Source organism: Scylla paramamosain, chromosome 12 (genome assembly GCF_035594125.1).
Source record: "Scylla paramamosain isolate STU-SP2022 chromosome 12, ASM3559412v1, whole genome shotgun sequence".
Classification (NCBI taxonomy): domain Eukaryota; kingdom Metazoa; phylum Arthropoda; class Malacostraca; order Decapoda; family Portunidae; genus Scylla; species Scylla paramamosain.
The window spans coordinates 13,950,448-13,975,269 of NC_087162.1; the positions used below are offsets into that span (position 1 = coordinate 13,950,448).

At 38.4% G+C, this 24,822-nt stretch overlaps 1 protein-coding gene across 1 annotated transcript in view; it reads right to left on the reverse strand.

Moving 5' to 3' along the window:
* The window catches only part of LOC135105720 (neuralized-like protein 4), a 58,103-nt gene that overhangs the window by 14,541 nt on the left and 18,740 nt on the right, over positions 1-24,822 (reverse strand). The window contains 7 exon segments of the mRNA XM_064014145.1: positions 7,466-7,645; positions 8,008-8,166; positions 17,280-17,822; positions 18,437-18,587; positions 18,589-18,752; positions 19,443-19,580; positions 20,356-20,513. Of these exon segments, the coding sequence (XP_063870215.1) occupies positions 7,466-7,645; positions 8,008-8,166; positions 17,280-17,822; positions 18,437-18,587; positions 18,589-18,752; positions 19,443-19,580; positions 20,356-20,513 (1,493 nt within the window).

The following is a 24,822-nucleotide window of genomic DNA, read 5'->3' on the forward strand; positions in this document are numbered from 1 at the left end:
CAGTGTCATAGTTTTCAGGGCTCCAGCAAACTGGGCCCAAGTTCCAAAACAAAGATGGCCAACTTATTATTAGACTGCAGCAGAAGTGTAATGAACTTTGATGGATTTAAGGAAAATAACTGACATGAAAGTGAGATAGGGTTTCTGAAAATGAGACTAAAACTGGAGAGGAACCTTGGAAAAGATGGTGCAATATTCAAACTGAAAACTGAACTGAAGGAAATGAGTGAGAGAACAGATAAGAAAAATAAGAAAAACGAGAAATTACAAAATAACAAAGAAAGTGGTGAAAGAAAATAAAGATTTCAAAGCAGAAGTAGTGAAGGGTGAGAAGAGAGTGAGACAGAGTCATGGATGAAATGAAAGGTTGGAAAACTTAAAATGATAAAGCAAATGTTGATTTTAAGGAAATAATTGAAAAGCAACTAAAAGAAAAAATGAAAATGTAGAAAAGGAAGTGGTGAAGGCACTGAAAAACAATGAAGATCTGGTAAGAGATGCAGCAGATAGGAAGAAAAGTGTTATAGTTTATGGAATAAAGGAGAAAAAATATAACATACAAACTGAAAAGAGAGAAGAAAGAAACAAAAACAGTGAAGGATTTGTTGAAGAAACTAAATGATGAAGATAACACTAAATTTGAAGAAGAAGTGGAAGTTGTTTGACTGGGACCTTATCTTTAAGGCAAAACAAAACCCATGAAAATAAGACTAAAATCACAAGCAGCAGAAGAGATACTAGAAAGAACATCCAAACTAAGAGAAACAGAAAGCTGCAAAGATACATACATTAAGGACATAAATGAAGAAGAACAGAAAAAAAAATGAAAGAAACGTATGAAGAGGCTAGAGACAAAAATTAATCAAGAACAGAAAAAGAAAAGATTAAATTTTTGGGAGAATTTTGGGAGAGAGCGAAGAAATGGTACATAAAGGAAAAGGAATAAATTAAAATAAAATAGAGAAAAATTGTGAAAATAAAGGAGTGAATGTGATGTATACCAACAGAGACAGACTGTTACACAGAACACTGGAATTACAAGACTATTTAGAAGAAAAGAATCTGAAGGTGCTGTGTTTAATGGAAACAAAGCTAAAAGAAGAAAATCAATTGTCATTAACAAGAACTACAATATGTGGAGAAGAGACAGGATTGGTAAAGGAAGGGGAGGTGTAATTATAATGACAAGAAATGTGGTGAAGATAGAAATAATGAAATATGAGGAAGGAAAAGCAGAAATAGTGAGTGTTAACTTGAAGATAGTAGTGGAGAAATACTGAGTAATAACACTACCCAAAACAAATTCTTGGAGCAAGGAAGACTATGAGAAAATAACAGAAGATACCATCCAGTGTTTGAGTAAATTAATCACAAGTAATAAAAAGAGTACTATTGGTTGGTGGCTTCAATTGCAAAGAAATAAATCAAGAAACGTTTGAGGCAGAAGGAAATGAGACTGCATGGGGAGAAAGATTTCTGAAGCTGACTATGGAAAGCACAGTGATGCAATGGGTGACTGAAAATACAAGATATAGGGGAGATGATAAACTAACAAGATTTGACCTAATATTAGCAAAAGGAATCAACCTAACTAAAGAATTAAGATATGTGTGCCCATGGGAAAAAGTGACCATGTAATGATAGAAATAGAGCCTGATAATGATGTTAGTGAAGATGGTGAATCATAAAAAGAAAACAGGAGAAATTATGGGAAAGTGAATATAGATGATCTTAAGAAATTCTATGAAGAAATGGTTACTGAGGAAAACTGAAAAGAGCAAGTAATGTGCAAGATAAGTATAACATTTTTATGGAGCTATATGAGACAGGAGTGAATAAATATGTCCCACTATACAAACCTAAGGAGAGAGAGAGAGAGAGAGAGAGAGAGAGAGAGAGAGAGAGAGAGAGAGAGAGAGAGAGAGAGAGAGAGAGAGAGAGAGAGAGAGAGAGAGAGAGAGAGAGAGAGAGAGAGAGAGAGAGAGAGAGAGAGAGAGAGAAAAGAGATGAAGCATGGATAAAAATTAAAAGAAATCAAAACCAAAAAAATAAAGAAGACTTTAAGATAGCAATAAATAAATATTTGAAAATAAGGAGATAGGAAGAGAAAGGATATGAAAAAGATATAGTTGAAAAATGCAAGGACAAACCAAAACGGTTCTACAGGATGGAGGAGGCAGTAGACACCTGCCGAAACGATAATTACTCCCAGGGAGGTCTAAAGCACTGTTCAGGGGGTGCTGTGAACTCATCATTAAACCCAGCTGTGACCTCACTGAACATTTCCCTTTGCGTCTCACAACACAAGGGGGTAGTCACAGCCTGCCCTCTAAAGACAACTCTCTTCCTCCACACAAAACTACAAGCACCTAATAACACACACACCCTTCACTCAAAAATTTTAGAATCATCATGGCAACTCCTACACCAGCCTTGGAGTCCCCATCTGGGGAGGGGACCATAAATGTCCCCAGGTCGGACTGCCTTTCTGTCGATGACCCTAAGTGTCTTGACACCCCCCTCAACTTTTTCTTCATTAACTTCTGCAACATTTGCAGTCTAAGATCTAATTTTCAATCTGTAGAACACCACCTCTCCTCTTCTAAACCTCATCTTCTTTTCCTCACTGAAACTCAGGATTCTGAGGCAACTGACAGTAGCCCCTTTTCTGTTCCCTCCTACTTTCTCTATCCTCATTTTCGATCCAAAGCTGGATGCTGTGTTTATGTGCGCAATGACTTAACCTGCTCTTGTGCCCACGCTCTTGAATCTTCCGAGTTTTCCACCATCTGGCTACGACTACAGAGTCACTCTCATACTAAATTTATCTGTGCTGTATACCTCTCACCTAACTCCTCTTATTATAAGAGATTCTTCAACTACTTAACTTCCAAAGTGGAGCACATTCTGACCCTCTTCCCTTTTGCAGAGATCTCCATTCTTGGAGATTTCAATGTTCACCACCAGCTTTGGCTTTCCTCTCTCCCTTCACTGACCATCCTGGTGAACTAGCCTACAACTTTGCTATCCTCCATGACCTAGAGCAATTGGTGCAACACCCTACTCGTATTCCTGACCGTCTTGGAGATACCCCCAACATTCTTGACCTTATCTTGACCTCTAATCCTTCTGCTTATGCTGTCACCCTTTCTTCTCCATTGGGCTCCTCCGATCACAATCTCATATCTTTATCTTGTCCTATTGCTCCAATCCCTCTTCAGGATCCCCCTAAGCGAAGGTGACTCTAGCGTTTTGCCTTTGCTAGTTGGGGGACCTGAGGAGGTATTTTGCTGATTTTCCTTGGAATGACTACTGCTTCCGTGTCAGAGACCCGTCTTTGTGTGCTGAGCGCATAACAGAGGTGATAGTATCTGGCATGGAGGCATATATTCCTCACTCTTTTTCTCGTCCTAAACCTTGGTTTAACACAGCCTGTTCTCATACTATACATGATAGAGAGGTGGCCTACAAAAGGTACTTAAGCCTTCCATCACCAGAATCTCATGCACTTTATATTTCTGCCCGGAACCATGCCAAGTCTGTTCTCCAACTAGCCAAAAACTCCTTCATTAACAGAAAATGTCAAAACCTTTCAAGATCTAACTCCCCTCGTGATTTCTGGCATCTAGCCAAAAATATCTCCAATAACTTTGCTTCTTCTTCTTTCCCTCCTCTATTTCAAGCAGATGGCACCACTGCTATCACATCTATTTCTAAAGCTGAACTCTTCGCTCAAACCTTTGCTAAAAACTCTACCTTGGATGATTGTGGGCTTGTTCCTCCCTCTCCTCCACCCTCTGACTACTTCATGCCACGTATTAAAATTCTTCGCAATGATGTTTTCCATGCCCTTGCTGGCCTAAACCCTCGGAAGGCTTATGGACCTGATGGGGTCCCTCCTATTGTTCTCCGAAACTGTGCCTCCATGCTTGCACCTTGCCTAGTCAAACTCTTTCAGCTCTGTCTGTCAACATCTACCTTTCCTTCTTGCTGGAAGTTTGCCTACATTCAACCTGTTCCTAAAAAGGGTGACCGTTCTAATCCTTCAAACTACCATCCTATTGCTTTAATTTCCTGCCTATCTAAAGTTTTTGAATCTATCCTCAACAGGAAGATTCTTAAACATCTATCACTTCACAACCTTCTATCTGATTGCCAGTATGGGTTCCGTCAAGGCCGCTCTACTGGTTATCTTCTGGGTTTCCTTACTGAGTCTTGGTCATCCTCTTTTAGAGATTTTGGTGAAACTTTTGCTGTTGCCTTGGACATATCAAAAGCTTTTGATAGAGTCTGGCACAAAGCTTTGATTTCCAAACTACCCTCATATGGTTTCTATCCTTCTCTCTGTAACTTCATCTCAAGTTTCCTTTCTGACTGTTCTATTGCTGCTGTGGTAGACGGTCACTGTTCTTCTCCACCCACTCTCTTCTTATTATTCATTAATGATCTTCTAAACCAAACTTCTTGTCCTATCCACTCCTACGCTGATGATACCACCCTGCACTTTTCCACGTCTTTTCACAGACGTCCAACCCTTCAGGAGGTAAACATATCACGCAGGGAAGCCACAGAACGCTTGACTTCTGATCTTTCTAAAATTTCTGATTGGGGCAGAGCAAACTTGGTATTGCTCAATGCCTCAAAAACTCAATTCCTCCATCTATCAACTCGACAAAACCTTGCAGACAACTATCCCCTCTTCTTCAATGACACTCAACTGTCCCCCTCTTCTACACTGAACATCCTCGGTCTGTCCTTTACTTATAATCTGAACTGGAAACTTCACAACTCATCTCTAGCTAAAACAGCTTCTATGAAGTTAGGCGTTCTGAGATGTCTCAGCCAGTTTTTCTCACCCCCCCCAGCTGCTAACTCTGTACAAGGGCCTTATCCGTCCATGTATGGAGTATGCTTCACATGTCTGGGGGGTTTCTACTCATACTACTCTTCTAGACAGGGTGGAATCAAAAGCTTTTCGTCTCATCAACTTCTCTCCTCTAACTGACTGTCTTCAGCCTCTCCCTCACCACCGCAATGTTGCATATCTAGCTGTCTTCTACCGCTATTTTCATGCTAACTGCTCTTCTGATCTTGCTAACTGCATGCCTCCCCTCCTCCCACGGCCTCGCTGCACAAGACTTTTTTCTTTCTCTCACCCCTATTCTGTCCACCTCTCTAACGCAAGAGTTAACCAGTATTCTCAATCATTCATCCCTTTCTCTGGTAAACTCTGGAACTCCCTGCCTGCTTCTGTATTTCCACCTTCCTATGACTTGAATTCCTTCAAGAGGGAGGTTTCAAGACACTTATTGATCAATTTGTGACCACTGCTTTGACCCTTTTATGGGACTGGCATTTCAGTGGGCATTTTTTTTTTATTAGATTTTTGTTGCCCTTGGCCAGTGTCCTTCCTACATAAAAAAAAAAAAAAAAAAAAAAAAAAAATAGATTCATAAATGGAAAAATTAAACTAAAAGAAAAACTAGAATGGTTGAAGGATGGAAACGAAATATATGAAGACCCAAAAGACATGAGTGAATTGCTAAACTAAAAGTTTCAGCAAGTTTTCACAGAAGTATCAGAATTTAAAGAACCACAAGATAAGAAGACAAAAAAGCAAATGTGGGGAATTAAAGTAATCAAAGAAGTTTATAAAATGATGGAAGGACTGGGAGAGAGAAAAGCAATAGGACCAGATGGAGTATCAGGTTTCATTTTAAAAGAGTGCAGGAAACAGTTAATTGAACCAGTAAATGACACAATAAAGTACTCATTACCAACTGGAAGACTGCCTAAGGAATGAGAGAGAGCAGACAGTGCCAATTAAAAAAAAAAAAGTGGAAAGAAAGAAGAACCACTAAACTATAGACCAGTATCAATGACCAGCACAGTATGCAAGATCTGCGAAAAAGTGATAAAGAAGCAGTGGACAAAACTTCTAGAAAAACATGATATAATATAAGAAAAACAGTATGGCTTTAGACAAAAGTGATCATGTGTAACAAATCTGATGAGCTTGAGCTTCTATTTGAGAATGACTGATATAACACAGGAGAGGGATGGATGGGTGGATTGTGTGTATTTAGATCTAAAAAAAAAAGTTCCCCACAACAGGCTACCATGGAAGCTAGAAAATGTAGGAAATGAAATGGAAAAATAATAAACTGGATGGAAAGCTACTTAAAGGAAAGAGAAATGAGAATGGTAGTAAAAGATGTGAAAATGAAATGGAGAAAAGTAGATAGTAGAGTACCTCAAGGATCACCAATATTTTTCCTGATCTACATAAATGATATGCCTGAAGGAGTAAAGAGTTACACGAGTTTGTTTGCAGATGATGTAAAATTACAGACATAAGATACAACAAAGACTGACATTCTACAAGACGACTTGAATGAAATCTGGGACTGGAGTAAAAAACGGGAGATATAATTTAATGTGAAAAAAGTGTCGTGTAACAGAAATGGGGAAAAGTGAAGAGACCAAAATGGATATATGAAATAGAAAATGAAGAAATAATAAAAGTACAAAAAGAGAAGGATCTGGGAGTGACAATACAGGATAGTCAAGCCGGAGAAGCATGTGGAAATGATATTCAGAGATACATATAGAATGGTAATAAATATTGGAACATTCCATTACATGGATAAAGATATGATGAGAAAGATAATTACCACTATGATTAGACCAAAGCTAGAATATGCTGAATCAGTGTGGTCTCCCCACAAGAAGAAACACATAAGAAAACTAGAAGGGATACAAAGGATGGCAACGAAGATGGTTCCAGAACTGGAAGAATTAGTATATGAAGACAGGTTAAAGGAAATGAATCTGCCAACATTGGAACAAAGAAGAGAAAGAGGAGATTTAATACTTATATATAAATTGTGGAATGGAGTGGAAGAAATTGATAATGAGAAACTACTGCTAAGAGAAGAAGGAAATACAGATTTATACGAGGACACGGCAAAAAACTAAGAAAAGGAAAATGCTTAAGTAACATAAAGAAATATAGTTTCCCACAGAGAAATATAGAAGTTTGGAGCAAGCTCAGTGAGGAGGTAGTATTGGCAATAAGTGTGCACAACTTCAAGGAAAAACTGGACAAGTGTAGATATGGAGACAGGACCACATGAGCATAGCTCAGGCCCTGTAAATTACAACTAGGTAAATACACACACACACACACACACACACACACACACACACACACACACACACACACACACACACACACACACACAAAAGATTAATTTATGCTGAAAAGTAGGATATACAAAGAATATAGAGAAATTCAGTTTCCCAAACAATATATGTTAGTTCAGTAGGGTGCAAAGCTAACTTGGAAGAGTAGAGACATCTGTACGTTTTAGAGCATTAATAGATAACTATAAGTATGAAAAGAGGACATTAACACTGACAGTCAAATTCTTGCAGAACAAAAGTGGATGACTACAACACACACCTCCTGACACTGCCCATACAGGTCCAGCACCACATAGACGGTGGGTGGGATCTCCTTGGCTGCCACGCCCTGGTCCACGCCGTTCACTAGCAGGTGGAGACGCGCCTCATGGTCCACTCGCACTCCTACCACGTGGCCGCCTGCCAGGCTGTCCAGGTCTGGCCCGTAGCGACCCTTGATCTACCACAATGAAAGCAGATGTAAGAACGTGACAATTTCCAAAAGAAGTTGACATTACTAAAGCTGAATTAATATTTTATCTTCCCAGCTTCCTAAGAATATAAAAAAAAAAAAAAAAAAAAAAAAAAAAAAAAAAAAACTGCATTATCAAAACTGATCTAATATTTTATCATTCCAGCTTCCTTAATATGACAATTTCCAGAAAAGTTGAGATGATTAATAAAACTGACCTAATATTTTATAACTACTGTTGAAAAGATAAATCTGGCTTTGGCTGTCATGCTTATAAAAATCTTAGAGCTGATCTATACTACAACTAAAAAAAGGTAATGAGGTCTAGGGGGATGCAGCCCACCAGTCACCTTGACTCCATTGTAGAAGACAGAGTCTCCCGATATGATCCAAGTGTTTCTCTTAAGGGCAAAGGCTGTGTTGGGCAAGTGGAGTTTCTCTGGGGACTGTGCTGTCACCCCCAGCATGAGAGAGCTGGACCACCGAGGGTTCAGGGAGCCAAGGCGCACCTGAAGGTATAAGATATATGCACAAAAATATCCTTTTTTTTTTTTTTTTTTCACCACAGAGACTATCCCTTTCCACCAGGGATAATTAATGATATATATATATATATATATATATATATATATATATATATATATATATATATATATATATATATATATATATATATATATATATATATATATATATATATATATATATATATATATATATATATATATATATATATATATATATATATATATATATATATATATATATATATATATATATATATACACACCGTATTTGATGGCTCATAAAGATGCACCTTTTCTTCAAAAAAAAGTCTCAGGGAATGAGCCTGTGTCCTATGAGGCCAAGGTTCAGCATTGAGGTAGTGGTTGGTGGTAAGTCTATGGCAACAGAGGCTCTTAAAATCAAACCCCAGACATCTCTGCACACGTAAACAAAGTGATGATTGGTACAATACCACAAAACAACTCTTTCTTTCAAGGTAACAATTTATAATATGTCATACTTACTGGTAATTCACATAGAATGGCACCAATCAGGAAGAATTTGCCTAAGTGACCATGCACCAAGCATTGCATGTACCAAAACAAACACACGGTTGGTTATGCGCCGAACCCAGTGACACGGGCAAGCTTCACTGTGTTCTTTAGTGTGATGCTGTTACTCCTGAGGTAAGACACACTTTCATACAATTAAAACTGCACCTATCTTTTAACATTCTTATGAAAAAACTTTATTACCCCTGTAGTCTCTAACTATCACTGCCAACGCCATATGCCAGGTACATGTTTACATCTCACAACAGGATTGGTACGTAGGCTACTAGCAGATATTAAAGTTTTTAAATGCAAAATACTGGGATCTAATAATGATCTAAATGCATGTGAGAGTCTTCAAATGTCAGGTGAAATCCTTCACTTCATATTCAGAGCTTAAATCCACTCTTTTATCTTTTTTCTTAATTTCAATGTCTGCCAAAACAGGGTGCGTCTTATGAGCCCATGCATCTCATGAGCCATCAAATACAGTATATATATATATATATATATATATATATATATATATATATATATATATATATATATATATATATATATATATATATATATATATATATATATATATATATATATATATATATATATATATATATATATATATATATATATATATATATATATATATATATATATATATATATATATATATATATATATATATATATATATATATATATATATATATATATATATATATATATATATATATATATATATATATATATATATATATATATATAGTGTTACGCTGCTATTCGTGGGGCTTACACTCCAAAGCCTTTTGTCAATAATGATAATCCATTAATATGGGAAACCACCCCTGAAAGGCTCAGCAATACCTATGTTTATAGTTTAAACCATAAAATATGTCTCACACTTTTTTTTTTTTTTTTTATGTAAGAAGGACACAGGCCAAGGGCAACAAAAATCAATAAAAAAAAAATGCCCACTGAAATGCTAGTCCTGTAAAAGGGTCAAGGCAGTGGTCAAAAATTGGTGGATAAGTGTCTTGAAACCTCCCTCTTGAAGGAATTCAAGTCATAGGAAGGTGGAAATACAGAAGCAGGCAGAGAGTTCCAGAGTTTACCAGAGAAAGGGATGAATGATTGAGAATACTGGTTAACTCTTGCGTTAGAGAGGTGGACAGAATAGGGGTGAGAGAAAGAAGAAAGTCTTGTGCAGCGAGGCCGTGGAAGGAGGGGAGGCATGCAGTTAGCAAGATCAGAAGAGCAGTTAGCATGAAAATAGTGGTAGAAGACAGCTAGATATGCAACATTGCGGCGGTGAGAGAGAGGCTGAAGACAGTCAGTTAGAGGAGAGGAGTTGATGAGACGAAAAGCTTTTGATTCCACCCTGTCTAGAAGAGCAGTATGAGTGGAACCCCCCCAGACATGTGAAGCATACTCCATACATGGACGGATAAGGCCCTTGTACAGAGTTAGCAGCTGGGGGGGTGAGAAAAACTGGCAGAGACGTCTCAGAACACCTAACTTCATAGAAGCTGTTTTAGCTAGAGATGAGATGTGAAGTTTCCAGTTCAGATTATAAGTAAAGGACAGACCAAGGATGTTCAGTGTAGAAGAGGGGGACAGTTGAGTGTCATTGAAGAAGAGGGGATAGTTGTCTGGAAGATTGTGTCGAGTTGATAGATGGAGGAATTGAGTTTTTGAGGCATTGAACAATACCAAGTTTGCTCTGCCCCAATCAGAAATTTTGGAAAGATCAGAAGTCAGGCGTTCTGTGACTTCCCTGCGTGCTATGTTTACCTCCTGAAGGGTTGGACGTCTATGAAAAGACGTGGAAAAGTGCAGGGTGGCATCATCAGCGTAGGAGTGGATAGGACAAGAAGTTTGGTTTAGAAGATCATTAATGAATAATAAGAAGGGAGTTGGTGACAGGACAGAACCCTGAGGAACACCACTGTTAATAGATTTAGGAGAAGAACAGTGACCGTCTACCACAGCAGCAATAGAACGGTCAGAAAGGAAACTTGAGATGAAGTTACAGAGAGAAGGATAGAAACCGTAGGAGGGTAGTTTGGAAATCAAAGCTTTGTGCCAGACTCTATCAAAAGCTTTTGATATGTCCAAGGCAACAGCAAAAGTTTCACCAAAATCTCTAAAAGAGGATGACCAAGACTCAGTAAGGAAAGCCAGAAGATCACCAGTAGAGCGGCCTTGACGGAACCCATACTGGCGATCAGATAGAAGGTTGTGAAGTGATAGATGTTTAAGAATCTTCCTGTTGAGGATAGACTCAAAAACTTTAGATAGGCAGGAAATTAAAGCAATAGGACGGTAGTTTGAGGGATTAGAACGGTCACCCTTTTTAGGAACAGGTTGAATGTAGGCAAACTTCCAGCAAGAAGGAAAGGTAGATGTTGACAGACAGAGCTGAAAGAGTTTGACTAGGCAAGGTGCAAGCACGGAGGCACAGTTTCGGAGAACAATAAGGTCCATAAGCCTTCCGAGGGTTTAGGCCAGCGAGGGCATGGAAAAGATCATTGCGAAGAATTTTAATACGTGGCATGAAGTAGTCAGAGGGTGGAGGAGAGGGAGGAACAAGCCCAGAATCGTCCAAGGTAGAGTTTTTAGCAAAGGTTTGAGCGAAGAGTTCAGCTTTAGAAATAGATGTGATAGCAGTGGTGCCATCTGGTTGAAGTAGAGGAGGGAAAGAAGAAGAAGCAAAGTTATTGGAGATATTTTTGGCTAGATGCCAGAAATCACGAGGGGAGTTAGATCTTGAAAGGTTTTGACATTTTCTGTTAATGAAGGAGTTTTTGGCTAGTTGGAGAACAGACTTGGCATGGTTCCGGGCAGAAATATAAAGTGCATGAGATTCTGGTGATGGAAGGCTTAAGTACCTTTTGTGGGCCACCTCTCTATCATGTATAGCACGAGAACAAGCTGTGTTAAACCAAGGTTTAGAAGGTTTAGGACGAGAAAAAGAGTGAGGAATATATGCCTCCATACCAGACACTATCACCTCTGTTATGCGCTCAGCACACAAAGACGGGTCTCTGACACGGAAGCAGTAGTCATTCCAAGGAAAATCAGCAAAATATCTCCTCAGGTCCCCCCAACTGGCAGAGGCAAAACGCCAGAGGCACCTTCGCTTAGGGGGATCCTGAAGAGGGATTGGAGTGATAGGACAAGATAAAGATATGAGATTGTGATCGGAGGAGCCCAACGGAGAAGAAAGGGTGACAGCATAAGCAGAAGGATTAGAGGTCAGGAAAAGGTCAAGAATGTTGGGCGTTATCTCCAAGACGGTCAGGAATGCGAGTAGGTGTGTTGCACCAATTGCTCTAGGTCATGGAGGTTAGCAAAGTTGTAGGCTAGTTCACCAGGATGGTCAGTGAAGGGAGAGGGAAAGCCAAAGCTGGTGGTGAACATTGAAATCTCCAAGAATGGAGATCTCTGCAAAAGGGGAAGAGGGTCAGAATGTGCTCCACTTTGGAAGTTAAGTAGTAAAAGAATTTCTTATAGTCAGAAGGAGTTAGGAGAGAGGTATACAGCACAGATAAATTTAGTATGAGAGTGACTCTGTAGTCGTAGCCAGATGGTGGAAAACTCGGAAGATTCAAGAGCGTGGGCACGAAAGCAGGTTAAGTCATTGCGCACATAAACGCAGCATCCAGCTTTGGATCGAAAATGAGGATAGAGAAAGTAGGAGGAAACAGAAGAGGGGGCTACTGTCAGTTGCCTCAGACACCTGAGTTTCAGTGAGGAAAAGAAGATGAGGTTTAGAAAGAGGGAGAGGTGGTGTTCTACAGATTGAAAATTAGATCTTAGAACCGCGAATGTTGCAGAAGGTTAATGAAGAAAAAGTTGAGGGGGGTGTCAAGACACTTAGGTTCGTCGACAGAAAGGCAGTCCGACCTGGGGACATTTATGGTCCCCTCCGCAGATGGGGACTCCGAGGCTGGTGTAGGAGTCGCCATGATGAATTTAAACATTAAACACATTTTAAATTCACTTCAATACAATAAAAATAATATATATATATATATATATATATATATATATATATAATATATATATATATATATATATATATATATATATAATATTATATATATATATATATATATATATGTACATAATATTTGAATAAAAAAAAAAATACAGTACACTGTAAAATGATAGGGGATTAAACTAATATGTACAGTAAACCCTCAATATAACTAACCTTTTACTGAATTTTAGGTATAATGCCCCCTTTAAGGCTGCTGCTGCCTCCCTCCTCTCTCTCTCTCTCTCTCTCCTCTACTCTCTCTCTCCTCCTCTCTCTCTCTCTCATCTCTCTCTCTCTCTCCTCTCTTCGTCTCTCTCTTCTCTCTCCTCCTCTCTCTCTCTCTCTCTCTGTTAATTTATCTGAGAGAGAGAGAGAGAGAGAGAGAGAGAGAGAGAGAGAGAGAGAGAGAGAGAGAGAGAGAGAGAGAGAGAGAGAGAGGAGGAGAGAGGATGAGAGAGAGGAGAGAGAGAGAGGAGAGAGAGAGAGAGAGAGAGAGTGAGAGAGAGAGAGAGTTTTATTTTATGTACGACATTGGGCCAAGGCTAAAAAAAAAAAAAAAAAAAAAAAAAAAAAAAAATACAAAAAAAAAAAAAAAACAAAGCAGTGGTAAAAACTTGAAGGGTAAGTGTCTTGAAACATCCCTCTTGAAGGAGTTCAAGTCACAGGAAGGTGAAATAGAGATGCAGGCAGGGAGTTCCAGAGTTTACCATAGAAAGGGACGAATGATTGAGAATACTGGTTAACTCTTGCATTAGAGGTGGACAGCATAGGGCTGAGAGATAGAAAAAAGTCTTGTGCAGCGAGGCTACAAGAGGAGTTAGCAAGATCAGTAAAGCAGTTAGCATGAAAACTGCAGTAGAAGATAGCAAGAGACACAACACTGCAGCAATGAGAAAGAGGCTGAAGACAGTCAGTTAGAGGAGGAGGAGTTGATGAGACGAAAAGCTTCTGATTCCACCCTGTCTAGACGAGTGGTATGAGTGGAACCCCCAGATATGTGAAGCATACTCCATACATGGATGGATAAAGTCCCCTGTACAGAGTTAACAGTTGGAAGGTTGAGAAAAACTGGCAGAGTCATCTCAGAATGCTTGGATTCATAGAAGCTGTTTTAGCTAGAGTTGAGATGTGAAGTTTCCAATTTAGATTATAAGTAAAGGACAGACTGAGGATGTTCAGTGTAAAAAGAGGGGTACAGTTGAGTGTCACTGAAGAAGAGGGAATAGGTTGTCTGGAATGTTGTGTTAAGTTGATAGATGGAGGAATTGAGTTTTGAGTCATTGAACAATACTAAGTTTGCTCTGTCCCAATCAGAAATTTTAGAGAGATCGGAAGTCAGGCGTTGTGTGGCTTCCCTGTGTGGACTGTTTACTACTTCCTGAAGGGTTGGACGTCTACGAAAAGATATGGAAAAGTGCAGGGTGGTACCACATGTGTATGAATGGAAAGGACAAGATGTTTGGGTTTAGGGGATCATTGATGAATAATAGGAAGAGATTGGGGGACAGGACAGAACCCAGAGGAATAGTGACTGTATACCACAGTAACAGCAGAATGGTCAGAAAAGAAACTTGAGATGAAGTTACAGAGAGAAGTATAGAAGCTGTAGGAGGGTAGTTTGGGAAATCAGAGCTTTGTGCCAGACTCTATCAAAAACTTTTGATATGTCGTAAGGCAACAGCAAAAGTTTCACTAAAATCTCTAAAAGAGGATGAGCAAGGGTCAGTAAGGTAAGCCAGAAGATCACCAGTAGAGCGGCCTTGATGGTAACCCATACTGGTGATCAAATAGAAGGTTGTGAAGTAATAGATGTTTAAGTATCTTTCTGTTGAGGATAGATTAATAAACTCTTAGATACTGCAGGAAATTAAAGCAATAGGACAGTAGTTTGAGGAATTAAAATGGTCACTCTTTTTAGGAACAGGCTGAATGTAGGCAAACTTCCAGCAAGAAGGAAAGGTAGATGTTGATAGAGTTGGAAGAGTTTGACTAGGCAAGGCGCAAGCATGGAGGCACAGTTTCAGAGAACAATACGAGGGACCCTATCTATAATCCATAAGCCTTCCAAGGGGTTTAGGTTAGCAAGAGCATGGAGAACATCAATGCGAAAAATTTTGATAGGTAGCACGAAGAAGTCAGAGGATGGAGGAGAGGGAGGAACAAGCCCTGAATCGTCCAAGGTGGAGTTTTTAGGCAAAGGTATTGAGCGAAAAGTTCAGCTTTTAGATAGATGTGATAGCAGTGGTGCCATATGGTTGAAATAAAAGGAGGGAAAGAAAAAGAAACAAAGTTATTGGACATGTTTTTGGCTAGGTGCCAGAAGGCACGAGAGAGTTAGATCTTGAAAGATTTTGACACTTTCTATTAATGAAGGAGTTTTTGGCTCATTGGAGAACAGACTTGGCATGGTTCCAGGCAGAAAAATAAAGTACAAGAGATTCTGGAGATGGAAGGGTCAAATACCTTTTGTAGACCACCTCTCTATCATGTATAGCATGAGAACAGGCTGTGTTAAACAAAGGTTTGGAAGGTTTAGTTGAGAAAAGAGTGGGGAATGTATGCATCCATGCCAGACACTATCAGCTCTGTTATGCACTCAGCACACAGAGATGGGTCTCTGACATGGAAGCAATAGTCCATTCCAAGAAAAATCAACAAAATACCTCTTCAGGTCCCTTAACTAGCAGGGATAAAATGCCAGAGGAACCTCCACTTAGGGGGATCCTGAGGAGGGAATGGAGCAATAGGACAAGATAAAGATATGAGATTGTGATCAGAGGAGCCCAACAAAGAAGACAGAGTAACAGCATAAGCAGAAGGATTAGAGGTTGGGGAAAATAGGTCAAGTGTCTGTGTGTGTGTGTGTGTGTGTGTGTGTTTAGGATTAGAGGTTGGGAAAAAGGTCAAGTGTTGTGTGTGTGTGTGTGTGTGTGTGTGTGTGTGTGTGGTGTGTGTGTGTGTGTGTGTGTGTGTGTGTGTGTGTGTGTTGTACATGGCATGAGCCAAAGTTCATTTTGTACTGTCTCTATAACCAAATTTATCCAGTTTTTCTTTAAATATGTGTACACTGTTTGCCACAACCACCTTTTCCTTCAAATCATTCCAGAGTTCAACAATTCAATACGGGAAGCTGTATTTCTTGATGTTATTCAAACATCCACTCTTCTTTATTTTCTTCCCTTGCCCACTCGTTCTGCTCTCTCCCCTCCTCCATCTGTGGTACCAAGTCATTTCTATCTATTCTTCTATATTGTTTACTAATTTATACATTGTTATCAGATCTCCTCTTTCTCTTCTCTCTTGTAATGTTGGTAATCTCATCTCTGAGTCTTTCTTCATAGCTTAAGTCTTTCAATTCTGTTATCTTTGTTGCTATCCTCTGTATTCTTTCCAGTTTCCATATATCTTTTTTCTATGAGGAGCCCAAACTACTGCTGTGTATCCCAATTTTGGTTGTATCATGCTTGTTATAATTTTCTTCATCATTTCTTTATCTAAATAGTTAAGTGCTACCCTAATATTTGTTAACAAGCTGTATGTAGAGCCAAATATTCCATTTATGTGCCTTTCAGGTGATAGTGTGTCCTGGATCATTACTCCCAAACCTTTTTCTTCATTATTTTTTGTTATTATTTATCCTCTCATTTCGTAATTCCATGAAGCCCTCTTTTTACTTTCTCCTATTTCCAACACGTGGCATTTTCTGGCATTAAATCCTAGTTTCCATCTTTGGCTCCATGCATGTATTTTGTCAATATTCTTTTGTAACTCCTTGCAGTCATTTTCATCCTTTATTATTTTCGTATCATCAGCGAAAAGGTGTGTGTGTGTGTGTGTGTGTGTGTGTGTCTAGGTCACTGGCTGTCACACAGCTGCATCTCTCTCTCTCTCTCTCTCTATAGTGAATTTTTGTCTTTAGCGATGCACCTTTACAACATGTGTGTTCATTATATCGAGGGTTTACTGTAATTTATGATAAATGAAAGAATAATCCAGGCCCTTTAGACTGAAAGACTGAGCTGGTGGGGACATCTGGTAAAAATCCGTGAATATGTGAAACCCCAAATACCGAACCGCAAATATGTAGGGAACACTGTATGTATGTACGTATGTGTGTGTAGAGAGAGAGAGAGAGAGAGAGAGAGAGAGAGAGAGAGAGAGAGAGAGAGAGAGAGAGAGAGAGAGAGAGAGAGAGAGAGAGAGAGAGAGAGAGAGAGAGAGAGAGAGAGAGAGAGAGAGAGAGAGAGAGAGAGAGAGAGAATGTTTCCAACACATTACTGATACTCTTTATTCATATCTATAAAACAGGCTGATGTCCTGATGTCCCTTCCTAGGTGGGTAGCCATGACAAAGCACTCACAAACACAGACACAGCCCCACAAACATTAAAATCCATCTCTATTTCTAAGCATTTATCCAGTCTTGAGTACTTTTACTTCATATTCGGGATGCTTTGAAACTAAGCTGTGTATGACATGGATAATAACTAAACTGTCGGCACCTCACAAGCAGTACTGACTCACCTGGAAGAGAGTGTTTCTGGGCAGGGGCCGAGCAGACATGACAATACCCTGGTTGTAACTTTCTGATCGCCGTGCTGACAGCCGTTCAGGGGAAAGGAGAACGTTCTTTCCAGTATTTTCATGGAATTGAATAAGGGAAGAGTCTTTGTTATTGCTGGTCACACCTTGCCGAGTCTCTGTCTGTGGGTCTTGGTCTCTGTGCAATGAGGATCTTGTGTCCGACGGCTGTGAGTGGCGGCTGCTCTGCCCTGCTGCCTCCTGCCTGTTGTGTTCAGCAGCCAGAGCCTTACTGTCCATGGGGACTCGTACATCTGGGGGTGGGATGTGGGCCGAAGTGGCTGGGTGGAAGCCTGAAGATAAGGAGCCTAGTCCAAGAGGCTGGCGAGATTCTGGCTGTGACAGCTCTAGTGAGTCCTGAGATACTGCATTGTTATTGGAGGCAACCACAGTGGAGTCCATGACTGGGGAGCTGGCCTGGCGGGACACACTGGTGGCCACCACTGACTCAATGAACCCAAACAGATCCACCAAACCAAACACCCGCTGTTGGGGGACAAACTTGTGTCAGAAAATAATGTAACATGAATGGGAGAAGCTTTTGTGCTACAACTAAAACAAGAAGCATAAATTATGCCTCATGTGCTTCTGAAATTATATCTTTTGTGTGTCATTCACTCACCCACAGTCATCTGCTTGTCACCCAGTCAGCTGTTTCCCTACAGAAAAGCTCAGAGCACATAGTGACCAATCTTTGGGTAGGACTGAGATCACTCACACGTCATACACTGGGACAACAAGGTCACAACCCCTCAGGTTACATCCCCATACCTACTTGCTGCTAGGTGAATATGGGTTACACATTAAGAGGCTTGCCCATTTGCCTCACCATGCCTGGGACTTGAAGCCAGGGCTTCATGGTTGTGAGCCAAGCATACTGACCACTACACTATGTGTGTGTGTGTGTGTGTGTGTGTGTGTGGTGTGTGTGTGTGTGTGTGTGTGTGTGTGTGTGTGTGTGTGTGTGTGTGTGTGTGTGTGTCTGCGAAATGCCTTGTTGCAAAAGACAACACATATCTACATCACAAGCATGATAAGTATAAGTACATGTCTGTCACAAAATTAGACAAGCATACCATTTGAATCTGTCACATCATCACCTTTGTTATATTTGTCGCTGCCACACCACAGTCTTCCCCATTGAGGAACAGACGCATTGCCCCATCAGAGGTCCTCTTGATGCCCACACGGTCTCCAACCATCAGTCTTCCCAAGTTTGGGGCAATAATTGAGCCGTAGGACAGAGGGCCCATTCCGCCACACATCTGAGCCACTGATCCACCACGCATCAGCCGCCTCTATCCCTGATACAGTTGCAGGCAGACTGACTGTTGGGTAAGAGTCACTGATGGGCAGAGAGGTGAGGCCAATTGCCAGTGACCCACAGTACCCAATGGCAGCACGATCAATGGACACCTGAGGAGATTGTACAAGTTTTAATTTGTGGTAAAGTACAAGGGAACAAACTATAAATTGCTTTTCTACTTTAAACTGAAGTCACTTTCAAAAGCAAGTTATGGGTTGTTTCAACCATATAATTCAGTCAAAAAGATTCCTCTATTATTTCATTTTATTCTTTTATTCATTTATTTATTTTTAATGTAAGAGGAACACAGGCCTAGGACAAAAAAAAAGAAAAAAAAAAAGGAAAATAAAGGCCCACTGATGGTACCAGTCCTTAAGAAAAGGCCAGAAGGATTATCCAAAGTTGGATGATAAGCATCTTAAAACTTTTCTTTTAAAAGAGTTAAAGTCATAGGAATGGTTAGATACAGAAGTACAGGGAGTTACAGAATTTAACTTTCTTAGTTATTTGATTAAAATAAAAAGAAAGAATATTTCATGATTTCCAAATTTCTTTTCTCTGGCCTAGAGACACATACAAATTGCACAAAAAAAGAGTAAAGAAAGATGTGAGGAAGTATGTTTTTTCCTGATACAGCAATCAGCCAATGGAATGCAATGATTGATGAAGTTGGGTGTGCAAGGAAAATTCACAGCTTTAAAGATAAATATGACAAATTAACTTCAAAAGAAGGGACATTAAGAACTTGACTCAATCCTGTAAAAATACAACTAGATAAAAACAATTAGGTAAGAACATACCTCAAACAGCTCCTCTGGCTCCAGCGGGTGTGAGGTGAATACAAGGCCATGGTTGTAGTGCCGCACCCGCTTGGCAGTCGTGTTGTTGTTGCTCAGTGTGATGTTTGGACCACAGCACTTGGAGAAGCGGTGGATGACCTGGGTGGAAAAGGAGTGCTTTAAGTGGTGACCTCAGGGAAGGGTTACTGCTGACTGAAATGACTGACTCCATTCATGTGCTTATTCCCTAAATATAAAGGATATTAAGACAGTAAAGAGTCTAGGCCTTGACATGAGTATTTGAAAATTCTCCAACTTTGAGGGAACTCTTGTAGATGAATAATGAAAACTCAAAGTACAATTCAATCAAGATAAGCAAAATTTTCTGCCTATATTACTTATATTTAAAAAAAAATACACGTCAATACAAAACAATTAGCTAATATTTTTCTTCATCTTTAAAAGGCAAGATTTAACCAATAAACATCAATCTCACAGAGCAGCTGAGATCAGAAATTTTCACTGCTCAAACACAGACAACTCTCATGTTATGAATGTCTGTTTTGCTGCTTTTGAAGTTATAAGTAAAATAATTTGTCCTTCTAATTTACAATGAATTCACATTATTGGAGAGAAGAGAAAAAAAAAAAAAAAAAAAAAAAAAAAAAAAAAAAAAAAAAAAAAAAAGGTAACACATTTAAAACCTGCACTTAAATGAGAGTTTGATACTTTTAAACAGTAACTAGTAATATGTAATTTTTATTGACAACAAATTTTCTTTTACAAAAAGGTTAAAAACCATCAAACTTCCACACATGACAAACTAACATAAAATAAAATATACTAGGCATTTATGATCCACAAGTAGTTTCAAAGGAACATGACTCTTGAAAACTCCAGTTCAACTCAACATGACTAACAGCTTCTCACTCACCTCAGAGCCCACACTGGCCTGCCCTGCGGCAGGGAGGGAGAGGTGCGACATGTCCAAGTACTGGGACACTGAGATGAGGGACTGGTCATGCCTGATGGGGTTGTGGACGATGGTTACTTGAGCACACTGCCCATAAAGATCAATCACTGGCCACAGACCTAGAAGAGATGGCCCAAGGTGTGAGCATGGCCACACTCTCATCCCTTCACTTAATACTTACATTCTGGGCCACGTAAAAAAAAATAAATAAATAAATAAATAAAATAAAATAAAATAAAATAAAATAAAATAAAATAAAATAAAATAAATAAATAATAAATAAATAAATGATCAACAAAAATAAATAAAAAAATAAAATAAAATAAATAAAAATAAAAATAAAAATAAAAATAAAAATAAAATAAATAGATAAAAAAAAAAATTTCTCTGGATCATGTAATAAAACAGAAATAAAAAAGGGAGCAAAATTTTTCTTGATATAATGAAAAATCAATAAGTGAAGAAAAATTTTCTATCTAAATGTGACAACCAATATGTAATGACTTGTATGCAAACTGCCATCAACTGTCTTTGCCAATGTCAAAACTTCAAGAGAAATAAATTTAAAATCTCTGGTCATCTCAATTTTATCCAAACTTTTCATTGTTCTTGTTTACCTAATGCAGTGAATATCTTAACGAGGGCAAGTACTCCTATGCAGAGATTGGGTGTTCTAGACAAGACTACTTATATCTGCTCACACAAATTAAGAGTATAAGAACACAAGAATTATAAGAGAAGCTGCAAAAAATTATCAAGCTAAATAAGGCAGTCCCTATATTAGACATTCATGCCTATTACCACAATCATCACTGTCTATAATTTGCCAAGTTTTTTTAAAGCTCTGTACTGAATCAGCTTAACAGGACTTAAGTTCCATAAAATCCTAAAAATCACACAAGCAGAAGTGTTCTATAAGAGTAAATGTGCTTATTTGTGGGCCTTCTTGTTCAGTGAGTTTTAGCATCCTTAGATTCCTCAGTAAAATGGGAAGCATGTATTTCATAAGTAAAAACTGAATGAAAAAAACCTTTTACATCTGCTTTGGAAAATGCATTTGGATGATTTTTTTCTCCTTTTAAACTTGTACATATATTCATCCCTGCCATAACTCCACTCATGTGAATGCAATACAAGCTGTAAGAAATTAGAAGAGATGAAAGTTTATGCAACATTCATGGCCCTTGACAATATGTATAGAATAACAAAAAGAATGGCAATGTGTGATGTATTAAAGGTGCACATTATGGTTGGGAGGTCGCTGGTTGTGGTAGAACAGAATCTTTTCTTAAAGATGCAAATGTTTTGATCAGGGCAAATGGAAAAGATAAAAGTAGGTTTTGAATTATAAAGTCATATAAGGCAAATATATACTGTGCCTGTTGGTGTTTAAGGTGTCAGTCACTTATAAATTTTTAGTTTCAACCTCCTCATGCACCATGACACAATTTTTCAAACCCTACTTTGCTATGGCAGCATTTGACAGGATTTACATACAAAAATTAATTAATTAATTAACTTTAAAAAAATATAATAATAATAAACTCACCAAAAAATAGTTTGTCAAAATTATGTCAAGAGTTAGTAAGTAAAAGATACAAATTAGGCCTGCTGAATAAAAATTGCTTAATTTGTCAATAGTCTCCAGTGGACGTGACTGAAATAATGAGATCCAGTGCTTTAATGTGCATTTGTTAGGGTCCCTTGCTGGGATTCCTGGGGACAGATAAGTTCATCAGACTTCTGAAGCATGAGGGGGTTAAAAATATCAAAATATTCTGAAAAATTTCAATGTGCTCATGTAGATTTTGGCCACTATGTGACTTATAGAAAATAATAATAAAAGAAAGTTACAGATAATTTTCTGACCATACTTAGTGTTCCATCATGCTCTGTCGTGATACTCTTTCTGTAATATCTTAACACTATTTTCTTCCACCACAGGTGAGTCTATTCTGACATGACATATATTACAGGAAATGAGTGATCTATAATGGCTGGTAAATGTGAGTTGCTAGTGTGTACTAATGCAGGTACTGAAGGTGACCATAAACAAGAGTAAGATGATGGTGTTTTGAAGAATACCAGTGAAATGGTGGATTTTGCTCACCCATGCAGCATAACAAGCACCTAAAAGACTTTTTAAAATATCTGGCATCCCAGCAATACTCAACACTCTAGTAGCAACAAACCCACATCTGACACTACACATTTCCTATTTTCATAGGACTTGAACATTTCTTCTCCCTCAGAAGACTTTACAGCAACATGATAATCCCTTGCACTATTTCCATTTTTTATTACTTAATGTCCCAATCTTCCCTGATCATTCTTTGTCTTTCATTAAGTAATTTTACAATCACAATGAAAAGAATAATAATTAAATAAATAATAATAATAATAATAATAATAATAATAACAATAACAATAATAATAATAATAATAATAATAATAAATACAAAAAATTCCATCCATGTATTTCTTCCTTCTCTCCCTACTTCTTCACTTCTTCATCTTTCACATAATTCTTTCACTTCTAGCCTTCATTCTTCTTCTTCTCTTTCTTTACTTTTACTTTCTCAGATTTGTTTTTCTTTCAATTTTTAAATATGATAATAACAACATTTTCAAAATTTCTGAAGCAGTGTATTAAGTTCACTCCTATCTTTCTAATTTTCTGGCACTGTGTAACTTGCACCATTCCTAGATACTTGCTCAGTAACTATATGAGTACATACCAGTCTTACACCATTTGATGGTAGCTCAAGCAACACTACTGTGTGCAACTTTTGCCATATTACTTAATTTTGTTTGAATGAATCCAATTTTGATGCACTCAAAAGAGTCCCTGCAGCTTCTTTTGCATGTGTGGACACACACACATACACACACCACACAGACAGTTAAAGCTCAGACCTGACAAAGGAACTCCAACTGTGAGGAGGAAATTAACAAGGTAAGCACAGACTCACACATACATACATATATACATAGTACATAAATAAATAAATAAATAAATAAATAAATGTATAAATAAATATACACACACACACACACACACACACACACACACACACACACACACACACACACATTATCCAGAGTGCTGCAAGGAAACTAATGTATAAATGGTTTATATCATATCAAATGGAATATGATTTAAAAAGTCTTATGAATACAAAACAACAATATACAGAAACAAAATAATGCTTCAACAGTGAATGTGGAGAGAGAGAGAGAGAGAGAGAGAGAGAGAGAGAGAGAGAGGAGAGAGAGAGAGAGAGAGAGAGAGAGAGAGAGAGAGAGAGAGAGAGAGAGAGAGAGAGAGAGAGAGAGAGAGAGAGAGAGAGAGAGAGAGAGAAATACAATGACAACAAGCAGCTTTAGAAAGGGCTCAGTGAATGAGAAAAGACCATGTGATGCTGCCTTCTATTTTGTCATGCCAATTACCCCATCAGCTGAGGAGCAACTTCCCAGCCCCGACCTAAGGAGAGGTTGAAGTTATATCATCCAGCAGCTGGGGTTTCTATTGAGGTCCTCTTTCTGGGAAACATTGGTACTGTTTTGCTTAACAAGCCTTTTTCATGACTCCTTGGATTTATACTAGCACTATTTAGCATCTCTGGAAGAGCCTTGAGTAGGCTAATTGGAATTGCAAGCATACCTTGATATGTAAGATGACTGTTGTACATAGCTACTTACACCTATGGTGATGCTGTCTTCTACTTTATATCATGATTTTAGTATCTTATGTGTGACATTAACAAATTCACAACACATGAATACATCATCATAAGATGAAAATGAGCATGAGTCCTTGAGATCCAATCAATGGGATGGCAAATAAATCAATTTTAACTCATGCATGATCAAATTACTGTTTACATTTTTAAATTGTCAGTTGTAGCATCAACTCCGATTTTCTTTAATAAACTGCAATTAAGCTAAAACAGACATTTATTCCATGGGATATTGCTGAGTGTGGTGATGAAGGCTGTTGACTGCACACATTGACAAATAATCTGGCATCATAGGCAACTACAGATTAAAACATCCATAGTTACTATTCTAGCCAAAAATAGTCCTGACATGTCTTTGGCATTCCTAATGATGTTATAAATAATGCCCCAGCTTAGCTAATCAGACAAGTCTTGTTTCTTTTTTCTTGGGGAACTGCTACTTGCAGTCACACTTGTGACACTTGCATCCCAGAAAAAAGGTCTTGGGTTTCATAATGGTTTGAGAGGAAGCAACACACTTCAGGGTAAGGGGCAAGCTGTCCAGCACTTTTCACAATTGAACATTGAGAAAATAAATGTACATCATCACCAGATCTTAACAGTTCACAATGATTGTGGCTTAATGGTATAGTGTCTTCTTTTGGGAAAATAGCTGAGCAAATCTTGCATGTTTCCCACACTGAGCAAC